Raw genomic sequence first — 12,540 nt, forward strand, 5'->3', positions numbered from 1 at the left:
ACAACATTGATACTCTGTGGAACAACGAAGGCCATTTGGAATGTTTTCTTTAAATTCTGAATTTATAAGGCACATTTCTAAACATTTTATAGAAAGCAGTGAAAACTTAGCCAGAGATACTTTGTGTTTGCCCTTTTGAGATCTTATTGAATTCTGAATGTCTCTCCTTTTCATGTGAAGCAGTCAGAAATAGGTATTGCTGAGAAACAGTTGCCATTTGTTTTTTATTTCTTTGCCCTAATGGCAAAGGGTATCAAAATTAGTTTTCAAGATTATTTGTATTCACTATTCTCACTACCAAAGGCCAGTACGTCATTCTTAAACGTACTTATTCCCAAGATTCCTGCATACAAGTTGTAGTCCCATTCTTATTATGGTTGTATTCTCTTTGTTGTTGTTACAGGAGCTATTATTTCTGAGTTTCTTTGACTATAGTTAAAGTACAGGTTCTCACTGAAATGAGCACTTTTACAGTAGAATTTGTTATTTTATATTTTTATCTAACTATCCTCAAAATTAAAAACATTTAGAGTATAGAAAGCTAACTCACTTTGTAAGTTTCTAAGCCATTTCTAAGACAGGAAAATGGTTAAAAGCTTGAGAGCAAATGTTAGATTTAATTTATATTACCTTTAGCAAATCACCTTAATTTTCTAATATTTCTCCCTATTTCTTTAGTGTAGTAATCTACAGAATACTTCTCTGTTTCTTCAACTGATAATTTGAAGAATTTAAGATGATTATAGAGATGTGAATTTTTTAATTAAAGATCTGTTTTATGCAGGTTTTTCTCTTAGAAATTGTTTTTCTTTTCATGTAAAATAGTTAAGGATTGGATTTTGGTCAGAAGAATTTGTTGGAGATAAATTTCTACTTTTTGCTAAGACATATTTGTTGGTGCCATCTTTGGATTAGCAGCAGATAATATTCACTGATCTCATGGGAGAAAGTTACTCCTAAAATTCCAAGAACCGCTTTTTCTTCTTCTTTTTTTTTAATAACTAGTAGTTTTAATTCAGAATTTGCTATTGTAAAAATATGTAGGTTTACTTGAGGGAAAACCAGTGTTCTGGACAGTTCAGTTTTGGGTGTTTATTTTATAAGCAAATATTTTACAATTTGTTTTTTGTTTTACATGATATAGTAAGTGATCAGAGATCCTAGACACTGGTTATTTAATTTTGGTATATTCTAAATTTTCAGAAATTTTCACTTTGTCTAGTGGCTGAAATGGTATACGAAAAAATCAGGAATTTATTTTTGAAAAATTGATGATGGTAATGTATTATCTAGGTTAATGATTTTATTTTATTTTATTCTTTTAACAAAAGTCAAGGTTTCTAGATGAACACATCCTAACTTTTATATAAAGAGGACTATTATGGGAAACAGCACAAATTAAAGAGAATGTAAATGGAGAAAGAATTTAAGGATTCATCTTCTGCATAAATATCATATTTATTGAGTTCTGAATACTATGGTAATTGTGTATTTACCTAACCCAACTTTGAGCAGTCTCCTGGAAGAGAGATGACCTTCTTAAAGGGGCTATCAGGGACTCTAGGAAGAATACACCAAGCTGTCCTTCTAAGAGGAATATGTACAAGAGGGTCTTTGATTCTTTTCTTTAATGTGGAGAAGGTGGTTTTTAGCTAGAATTGAAATGTCAGGAAATAGATTATTCTCTCTTTTCTCCTCACTTTCATATGGAATATTTTGCTTACAAACTGCATAGAAACAAATGGGTTTTCTTTTTTCACCAATGGATAATATGCAAGTATTGGTAAAGCAAAATGTTAGCAAGTTGTCCATTAAGCATGCTTAGAGATATGCAGAAACTGATAGCTGGTTAAGGCAGTGAAAAATAAAACACAGACATTTTTCTAGGCAGAACATGAGTAGTGAAAAAAACTGCTTTTAAATCTGTAGTATACATAGAAATCTTAATGCTTCACAGTGGGTTTCTTAACATAGTAAGAATAAACATGAGTAGATAGCAGAACCTGATTAACATTTGAGGGGGCTTAGAAGGCTTTTAAAAGGCTCTAATTATGGGGAAGTTTAAATTTCAGTAGCATGAATTGACAGCACAAATGGCAACTTTAGATTTTTTTTTCCTAAAAACTAACATTTTATAACCTTAGTAGGTGTCATAGTTCAATTCTGAATTCTTCTGCTGATTCTTAGTATTTATCATTTCAGAACTACTCATGAATTCTTGTTTGGTGCTCTTGCTGAACTGGTTGATAATGCAAGGTATGTAGTCTTTAGGCATACAGTCTGTGCTTGAAAACTCTCTGGGTCGTTGTGACCTTTGCTTCTGAAGACGTGGGAGGAAGACAATTCTGTAAGCAGCTGTAATTCACTCCTAAGAGGTCTCTTACCCCAAAAGTATTTTTTTAAAAGACTTTATTTATTTATTCATGAGAGACAGAGAGAGAGAAGCAGAGGGAGAAGCAGGCTCCCAAGGAGCAGGGAACCCGATGCGGGACTCGATCCCAGGACCCTGGGATCACGACCTGAGCCGAAGACAGACGCTTAACCATCTGAGCCACCCAGGCGCCCTGCCCCAAAAGTATTTTTAATAGCAAGTTAGTTGATAATTCTAGTTTACTTGATTGACTTTAATTTGCTTTTCCTAAAAATAATGAGCTTATGACCCCCAAAGTTACCTTCCCTTGTGTATTAGAGCAAGGTAATTGTAGTGAAATGCAGGGAATTAAGATAGAAACTTAGGAGTCAAGTTAATGGGACAGGCAAGAGCTGATTTAATTTGTGCTGTCAGGACAGTACACCATTTAAAGTTTTTAAAATTACGCCACAGTTATGTGTGATCTCAGAATGTACATTTTAAGGTCAGTGACTCCAATTGATCAAAGTGTCTTCTATTGTTAGCAGCTGTGCTTGGAAGAAATTCTTTAGCACTGTGTTATACTAAGTTCTTAGTGATGGAAGTCTATAAATGTTACTGTGTAGGACTGGAAAGAAGTTTGGGTTGGCTCAAAGATAAATAGCAACATCCAAATCAAGATTCTGTTAATAATTATGAAAATATTATATCAGTTTTGTTTTTGATTGCAAAGATAAAATTCAGACACATTGCTTATTGACCAAGTGTTGATGAATAATGAAAGAAGAGGGTAAGAGTGGAGAGAAGTACTTTTTTTTTTTTGGTAGAAGTGCTTTCTAAACATCCCCAATTAATGAGCTTGCCGGTAATTTTCTGTCTGTATCTATATCTTATACTATAATCCTGTACCATTATTAGTTTTATTGTTATTCACCAGACTGTTTATGGAAGTGTGCTTGTTAACAGCTGTTTAATCAGAAAACTCCCCATTTTGTTTCAATCCTGGTTGACTCATAATTTTTGTATTTAATTTAAAAATGCTGTAGCTTAATGGAACGATGTTTGAATTTGCCACTTGTTAGCTTAGTGAGACCATGGTGTGCTGTGGCAGACTGCCTTTTTGTATATCATATGGTGAACTGGAGATTCCTGGGAGTATGTGTTCCTGGTCATGCACACATATTGCCCGTCTTCCTCATATTTGAAACTGTTTTTATGTTTTTGGGAATAGGTACATGTAGAACTGTATGGATTTGAGTGGGTTTTTTGCATTTAGAACTTAAGAAACTCTCTGTGCCTCATTTTCCTTCCTTGCAGTTGGCAGAATTGGACTAGATTAGTTTCAAGCCTTTATTGATGACTGAACTTGTATTTCAGCTGGTGGTTGGAGTCTAATGGAGTGCCCCAACTTCCTTTCTAGGTTAGGGAGGATAAGATTACAGGCTTGTCAATTAGTCTGCTGACTGTAATGTATATACTATGGGACCTTATTTTTCATAGGTTTTGTGGCAGATGATGTTTTTCTTTCTTTTCAGTATCTTGTACAAAAGAAAAATGGACAAGTTATTGGAACATTTTTTTTATGATGGCTATCAAATTAGAGAAACATAGTTGTGAGTCATTTTTTAGTGTGTAAAGGGGAATGTTCTTTCATTCTCTAGATATTTTTACTGTGAAATCTGAAATCCATATTAAAAAGATGTATCCAGACCCTATGTGTTGTGTGGTTATTTTAAATAATTTAGAGCTTCAGAACTGTTTCACAGACACATAAGGAAAATAGTGTTGCCAAGTATGAAAGGGTACTTTAATGGATACAGAATTTCTATGTGACGTCCTAAAAATAGACTTAAAATAGTATGCATCCTGCTTAAAATACTATGTATTTTGATGGTTGATATTTCATATTTCATTCGATCTTGATTTCTTTTGCAGAGATGCGGATGCCACCAGAATAGATATTTACGCAGGTAAGTCAGACGTCAGTCCTTTCTTCTGATGTTCAGTTCTTTGAATGCATGTATGGCTATGCCTAAGAAGAAATGCCTAAGAGCCTGGGGAGATGGCACAATTACTCCAGGTCCTAGGGTAGAAATAGGGCAGCTCTGGTCAGGCATGTAATAGAAACCAAGAATATTGGTTTCTAACATGTGGTTCCCAGATCTATAGATCTATCTATTTATTTATTAAAGATTTTATTTACTTGAGAGAGAGAGATAGCACGAGGAGGGAGGAGAGGGAGAAGCAGGCTCCCCGCTGAGCAGGGAGCCTGACTCAGTGCTCCATCCCAGGACTCTGGGATCATGACCTGAGCCACCCAGGTGCCCCCTGTAGATCTATTTAGATAGCCACTGAGAGATTTATGGGATGATGGAGTAGAGTAGCGGGGAGTGAAGTGACCAAGTACTGGTGATTTTACTGGTTGGATTACTGATCGGTTGATTTTACTGGTACCTGGAGCCAAAGAGAGATCTTGTTGGAGGCCAGTTTCTCTCTCTGCAACCTCAGTGAGGACTTAGAGAGTTGCTGGTGTCAGTTGCATAAAACATTTGGGTTAACTGGGTTGGCACTGGGGTTTGCTAAGGAGATGTTCTCAGACAGGTGTCAGGAGGAGAGCTGCTTTGCTTGGAATTTAAAGTTTTTTTTCTTTTTTTTTTTTTTAAGATTTTATTTATTTGAGAGAGAGAGTGAGTGCATGAGTAGGGGGAGAGACAGGAGTAGGGGGAGAGACAGAGAGAGAGGGACAGGCAGACTCCGTGCTGAGTAGGGAGCCTGACGCAGGGCTTGATCCCAGGACCCTGAGATCATGATGCGAGCCAAAGTCAGATGCTCAGCCAAATGAACGACCCAGGCACCCTGGAATTTAAAGATGTTATTAACGGTGTTTCCTGTTTTGCTTATTTAATTGGCTCTGCTGTTTGGTAGTAAGATTCTTTTTTTCTGGAGTGGGTGCAATAGTGGAAGAATTCTTAGTTATTATCACTGGCTTTTTTAAAATTTTAAATTATTATTTTTAGTTTGTTTTCTGCCTGTTAAGTGTATGTACCAGCATGTTTTTGGTCATTTGAATGCTAGAAATTTGGAAGCAAAATAGAGGAAGATGGCTTTTAAATCCAATTTGGCTAGCATAATACATGTCTCTGACAAACTTTTCTTAAGTCTTGAATAACATTGACTAGCTTCTAAGAAGACTGAAGTGTTTTTGTGGGAATATACACTTACCAAATAACCCATCTTTGTGGACTCATTTCATAAATGGGAACAGGCAAACAACTAAGAGGTAATTTTCAGAACCTCTAATGTTACATAATTTTATGAAGAATCTCCCATATAGGATGACTTTCTCATCCCTGATATACTTTGGAGCAAAGAAAATTCAGAACAGCTGAAAGTCAGCTGTACTGCTTAAATTCTGAAAGCCTTCTGCTCAAAAGGCTATGCCAAAGTGGTGAAAATAAGACTTTTTATTTTTAGAGGAAAGGAACAAAGTAAATATCAGGTGTTAGGGATATATCTCAGAGGCACAGCAGAAGAGTGTTAGAAGATTGTTACTTAAACCCTAAGGCCAAATGGAGGCACCATTCCCAAGTCACAGTGTGTATCTTACATCTCAAGTGTACTTTAATGAGGAGCAATTACAGCTACCTCTGAAAGAAATGTTGTTTTAATCGTTGCACAGATGGTAAAGCAGAGAATGGGCCTCTACTCCAAGTGATGTTGAAAGGACAAATCATCATAGCTGAGTCTGTCTACTTGAAAGAAGCATTTTAAACACAGGTCATCCCTGCCCCCTCCTACCACCTTTGGTGGGTGAATTTCACTAAGAAAATTTAATCCTTTACACTCAGAATGCAACAGAACAGTTGGATTTCAATTTAAATGAAAAAGGACCACTGTGCATTTATTCTGTGCTCAGTGTTCTTCCTCCTGTTGTGCTTTGGGAAGAGTCCAGAGAGGATGTGATGGGGCCTTTTCTAAGTTCTCATTAGAGAATTTAAGTCTCAAATTGGAGAAGACAGTTAGCACTCTGCAGATGATTAGAGAACAATAACTTGATCTTGAGGGAACTGTCAAGGCAGTTAAGGATTAAATGGTGTGTTAGAAGTACTAAGCACTGGGCGCCTGGGTGGCTCAGTTGGTTAAGCGACTGCCTTCGGCTCAGGTCATGATCCTGGAGTCCCTGGATCGAGTCCCGCATCGGGCTCCCTGCTCGGCAGGGAGTCTGCTTCTCCCTCTGACCCTCCCCCCTCTCATGTGCTCTCTCTCATTCTCTCTCTCTCAAATAAATAAATAAAATCTTTAAAAAAAAAAAAAAAGAAGTACTAAGCACTACAGCATTTTATTTTTATTTTTTATTTATTTTTTTAAGATTTTATATATTTATTTGACAGAGAGAGAGAACACAAGCAGTGGGAGTGAGAGGGAGAAGCAGGCCTCCTGCAGAGCATGGAGCCCGATGCGGGGCTCGATCCCAGGACCCTGGGATCATGACCTGAGCCGAAGGCAGACGCTTAACAACTGCGCCACCCAGGCGCCCTGCACTACAGCATTTTAGAAAAAGACTTGATTTACTCCAAATACCTCAAGATTGGGTATCTTGGCTGAGATATCTTTAACTTCACACTTCTCTTTTTTGCTTTCTTTTTTTTTTTTTTTAAAGATTTTATTTATTTGACAGACACAGCGAGAGAGGGAACACAAGCAGGGAGAGTGGGCGAGGGAGAATCAGGCTTCCCACGGAGCAGGGAGCCCGATGCGGGGCTTGATCCCAGGACCCTGGGATCATGACCCGAGCTGAAGGCAGACGCTTAACGGCTGACTCACCTGGGAGCCCCAACTTCACACTTTTCTACCTCAGAGCCTTGTTAACACATTCAACAGGAGGAATAAAAGCAACCTCATTTTATGAGTACAATGATAAAATTAGTAATATCCTAATACTATAAAGTTCTTATTGTCAGTACACGGGGGAAAGTATTTTCCTGTCTCCCATTTTGAGACTAGAGTGATACTGAGCTTGGAAATCCCCTTAAACATCAGATTTAGTTTGAATTCACTAAAAAGTCATGTTTTATTTTTTTAAAGATTTTATTTATTTATTTGACACAGAGAGAGAGCACAAGCAGGTGGAGTGGCAGACAGAGGGAGAGGGAGAAGCAGGCTCCAGGAGAAGCAGGCTCCCTGAGGAGCAGGGAGCCTGATGCGGGGCTCGGTCCCAGGACCCTGGGATCATGACCTGAGCCGAAGGCAGTCGCTTAACCAACTGAGCCACCCAGACACCCTTAAAAAGTCATGTTTTAAAAGAAGGGTGACAAAGGAACCAGACTCTTAAAGTGTGGAGGTATTCATTTACCCAAAGCATTCCTATTAGACGGGGCCAGACAGTAATGTGCCTGTCAGAAGTAGACTCCGTATTTTTATTGACTTTCTTGACTTCCTTGGATAGGCAATGCCATTCCTCAAAGAAAGATCCCCTTTGTGATGCTAAACCATGGTTAGTAAGTGGAAAATTAGAGCACATGTAACTGAAATGAATACTGCTCAGATTGCAAAAGAACAATGAAGAACTTGGATATCATTTTATTACAACTTCCGTTAAGGACAATATTATTTTTCATCTCTGATTTTTGCCTTACCAGTTCCATTTTACATTTCTTCTCCTGCTTCTTTCTGTCTTCTCCCCAGTGGGAGTTGGATGATGGGATGATGTCAGGCTAATTTGGAGAAGCCAGACTTGGTCATATTGGGGGGAGCTTAGATGTGCATCCTTCCAAACTCATTCTGATAATCTTACATAGCTGCTACTAGGATCTGAAGCACAACTGTAAAGAAGGCAGTTTGGCTTTGCCTTCCCTTTCTTGCTTCCAAGATGTGTGATGGGAGTGGGAGCATACAACACCCAGCTGCTTAGACTCTCCTCTCTCTAGAACTCCCCCTCCTTCATCAAAGTCCTTTGCTTGGAGGCTTCAGATAACACTCAACTGACTGATAAGTAAATATCAGGTGTTAGGAATACATCTTTAACTGGTGGGATGTCTAGGGAGATAGTTTTGAGCCGGGAAACCTTCTGGTTCTTGATTCTCTAGCTTAGTGCTTCTCACAGAGTGGTCCACTGATGGACAGCATCAGCATCCCCTGGGAGCTTGTTAGAAATGCAAATTCTAAGGTACCTCCTCAGACCCACACAGACTTTCTGGGGTAGAGCCCAAAATCTGTATTTTTAACAAGCTCTTCAACTGATTCTTAACGCACAATACATTTTGCTCTAGCTGTTACTCTTAGTCTCCTGCTTAAACCCTTCTGCTTAACTGATTTGCTACAGAGAGTAGCATCTACTGGACTGTAAGCTCCATGAAGGCAGTGGTCATATCTGCGTTGTTTACTACTGTCTTCATCACAGAGCCAGGAACAGAGGAAGTGCTCAGTAAATACTCATTGAATAAACAAGTGATGAGGATAAGCATTGTAGCCAGGTGATGATGCCACATTGCCTGTTTCCAAAGTTGAAGAAGTGACTGCTGTGTCAGCTAGTCTCTCTTGGCCCTGAGGCAGTATTGCATATGATCATGTGGACTTGGGTACTACTAGCTGCTTACAGGCTGTTGATCACTATGTGGCCAGGAGGATCCTCTACTGGTGGAACTTTTACCCTTGTAAACCATATGAAAAATATTTAAATGAAGTCCTTGAACAAGGAAGGGATCTCAGGCCCACTGTTAAGTGATGATTATGTACCTAACAAACACAGGGGCCTTGCAGTAATTTCCTATATAGTGTTCAAGGAATACTAGTTGGCTTGAACCAATTTCTAGATTCCAACGCAGAATCTTCATGAATGTTTTATGGCTGAAGTGTACAACAAATGGCTCTTGGCTAGATTTAGAACACTTTTTTTTTTTTTTTTTTTACCATGCTCTGTATCTGTCCTAGTTTGAGTCTCCATGTAATACTTTGCTTCCTCCAGAAGGAAACTTTGAAGCCTTTTTGTACTTTTCTTGCACTTGCTCATGCTTACTAGATCTCACTTGGATTCTCCACACTGATAAGAGGCACTGCCATAAGGAGAAATTTTCTTATCTACCGTAAGTACTTAATAGGAAGGTCCTTGCTCTTGAACTTTTAAGAAGCACTTGTTATTAATGTTTCAGCAAAGTCAGGTTCCTGAACACTTAGTGATACTTGAAAATCTGTGGTTTATAGTACTTTTAAAATAGCGTTTTAAATTACACTAACTAGTCAATTTAACAGAAGGTGATCATGACTCATTTGAATCTTTAGCCCAAGGGGAGGACAAAGAGTATTTTAAACTGGGATTCTTCAGCTTTGATAGTTGTATAAAGTTGGGGGGAACAAAAAAGTACTCGGGAACTAGGCTTCAAAGCAGCCTTGGGCTTGTTCCTATAGTCCCTTACGTAGACTTTTTCCTTTTAGTAGAAGTGATCTCCTGATTCCAAAGCCTGTGCTGTTCTCCTTTGTCAGCATAATCCTCATCATTGGTCATAGGCACCTTGGAAACTCCAATATCGCCCCTTTCCCTATTTGGGAATCTCTTCTTTAGTGTTTGTGACATGCTTAGACCCATACTACTTTGAGTAACCACCTGCTACTACAGAAGACAGCTACTGAAAGAAGAGGTTCTTCCACCCACTGAAATGGCAGCCAGTTTGTTTTGTTCCCCTTCTGTCAACCAAGAAGCCCTGCCATGGCTGCACTGTCAAAGGACTTAATTCTCTTGTCAAAAGACTATTCTTCCTTCTAGTCGAGCAAGTCCAGCTGGGAACCAGGCAGTTCTTACTGGATCTTGCGCCATCATATTCCTAGGTTAGGGAGCCATTTCAGGTACCCATAACAAGCAGAGGGTGTGGCAATGAATACAGATAACCCAGAAATTCAGGTTAGCCTGGGGATAGTCATACACAGACTTAGCAATTTCTCTGGATAGTAACTGCCACCACTGTGCCCACAGCATGTCTGGCTTGATCACATTGTCTGAAGGCTACCCCAGATTTAACCCACAAAGGAGATGCCCTGTTGAATTTGAGCAGTGTTGATAAGGTACAGTCTGTTGTAGTTGGAGTACTTTAGTGACTTGGGGTCCATAGCAGAGGGCAGAGGTGGAAGTAATCCAGGTGGAAGAGGCAGAAGGATGATTGAGGTTTGCATTAAATACATGCATATTCAGGGGTGCCTGGGTGACTCAGACAGTGGACCGGGTATTTCCTGCCCTCAAAGATTCTGTCAATCTTTGTCATTTAGGGGCGCCTGGGTGGCTCAGTTGGTTAAGCGACTGCCTTCGGCTCAGGTCATGATCCTGGAGTCCTGGGATCGAGTCCCGCGTCGGGCTCCCTGCTCGGCAGGGAGTCTGCTTCGCCCTCTGACCCTATCCCCTCTCATGTGTTCTCTCTCATTCTCTTTCTCAAATGAATAAATAAAATCTTTAAAAAAAAAAAAATCTTTGTCATTTACTAGAAAGCATTGGAGAACTTTTGATAGTAATATCCACCCTCAAGGACCCTGACATTTACCTTCTAATAGACTATTAGAAGGAGGAGCTAGGTTTGTCCTAACCTTTTTGGGCCAAATGTCACATTGATCCACCTTTTGACCTTACCCATGTTGCTATCCTCTGGTAGGTAACTACCCAGTAATGGCAACTGCTTCTTTTACAGAAAGGCGAGAGGACCTTCGAGGAGGATTTATGCTTTGCTTTTTGGATGATGGAGCAGGAATGGATCCAAGTAAGTGATGAGATTTCTTCTTTTGGGGAGGATGTAACTCTTTTTACTAAATACTCATTGTGTTGTTTTTCTGTTGCCTTACTATTGTGATTAGAAGATCCACCTGGAGAGAGAGAGAGGTCTGTTGCAACATCTCAGGCTTAATTTCACTAATGGATTTGCCAGGTCTTGTCCTAGCATGGGAGATAGGATCTGAATGGCAACCTGAAGTCAGTCAAATTACCTGTCTTTTGACATTGTATTTATCAGCTTGCACAACATCCTGGAGCTGGAACTACAGAGGGCTCCCTCAGCCTTCATACCATGTTCTGGTAACAGAATAAACTCCTAGTGATGGTGGTACTAACAGGCCAGTCAGAGGTTGTCTCCATTTGCCTCATGGTTCTGAATTTCCTTGGGAAGTGGTTTTAGTAGACACACAGCCCTGCTTAGATTTAACAAGGCTCAGACCTTTTATTTTTGAGGATCCTGGGGAAGAAATGCAAATGCTTCACTTTCTTTTGTGCCTGTCACTTCAGGTGATGCTGCCAGTGTGATCCAGTTTGGGAAGTCGGCCAAACGAACACCTGAGTCCACCCAGATTGGGCAATATGGGAATGGGTTAAAATCGTAAGTATACTAGAAGCCTGTTGTAGGACTGAATACAGAATCAAGCAGTACTCTCCTGCTGTTGTCCAATGAAAACTTTGTATTCCTTATCCTTCCATTAGTGTAACTCTGGAGCAGAAGAATTAAGTCAGAAAGAAGTAGTTTTAAGACTTAGCAACTGTCGTTCAGCCAAGTTTTCCTTACAGATTGAAAGAATGAACATCCTAAACATTTGGGGTGAGAGAAGCAAGCTGTAGGTTTCTCTTGGCAATGTGCTCTGGAACCGCATTTCTCCTCCTGATGAAAAATCTTATTTTTACCCTGTGGTTTGAGGATGCAAGTGGTTGTTTTGTGGGGTTAGGATGTATCTGAGATGCCAAAGGGGTTGCTTCATGGCACAGCAGTGTGCCTTGAGCACCTGCCACATGTCATGTTTTGAGCCAGGCACTGGGGATCCAGAGTGAGTAATAGAGATCTGAACCTTCCCTCTCAGAGGACATGGTCTCCACTTCTGTGTCCTGCTAGACCCTGTAGCAGGGACCTACCTAATGTCTTCAGATCCTTTGGGACTTCTTTCTCAGCCCTTGGTTCCCACTTGTTTGTTGTTTGGAATGTGTTGTTCTGATTTTGAGTGAAGCCCCAAGAGAAAGGTTTCTATTTCTGAAATGCTCACTTCCAGCTGTACATACCTTTGGATGGAATAAGATTTAGTGGAATTGGAGTTTGTACAAATGGAATTCTGAGTCACGTTTCCAGTCTTGCTGTGGAAACATGTTGTTTTGTTAGAGGGTGTGTTTTGGTCAGTCAACAGTATCAGTTGTCCCTCACATGCAGCATGCTTTAGATGTGTGGCAGGGAAAGAGA

General features: G+C 39.6%; 1 protein-coding gene across 6 annotated transcripts in view; it reads left to right on the plus strand.

Moving 5' to 3' along the window:
- MORC2 (MORC family CW-type zinc finger 2) overlaps positions 1 to 12,540 on the plus strand; it is a 41,080-nt gene that overhangs the window by 4,937 nt on the left and 23,603 nt on the right. For 3 of the 6 annotated variants that reach the window (XM_021703454.1, XM_021703455.1, XM_044921061.1), the window contains exons 2-5: positions 2,203 to 2,256; positions 4,286 to 4,320; positions 11,020 to 11,088; positions 11,607 to 11,697. In XM_021703454.1, the coding sequence (XP_021559129.1) occupies positions 2,203 to 2,256; positions 4,286 to 4,320; positions 11,020 to 11,088; positions 11,607 to 11,697 (249 nt within the window). Of the gene's footprint in view, positions 1 to 2,202; positions 2,257 to 4,285; positions 4,321 to 6,918; positions 6,943 to 10,297; positions 10,406 to 10,474; positions 10,506 to 11,019; positions 11,089 to 11,606; positions 11,698 to 12,540 lie in introns of those variants that run through there. The other 3 variants (XM_021703456.1, XM_021703457.1, XM_021703458.1) reach the window with 3 other exon arrangements.

Source organism: Neomonachus schauinslandi, chromosome 14 (genome assembly GCF_002201575.2).
Source record: "Neomonachus schauinslandi chromosome 14, ASM220157v2, whole genome shotgun sequence".
Taxonomy (NCBI): Eukaryota; Metazoa; Chordata; class Mammalia; order Carnivora; family Phocidae; genus Neomonachus; species Neomonachus schauinslandi.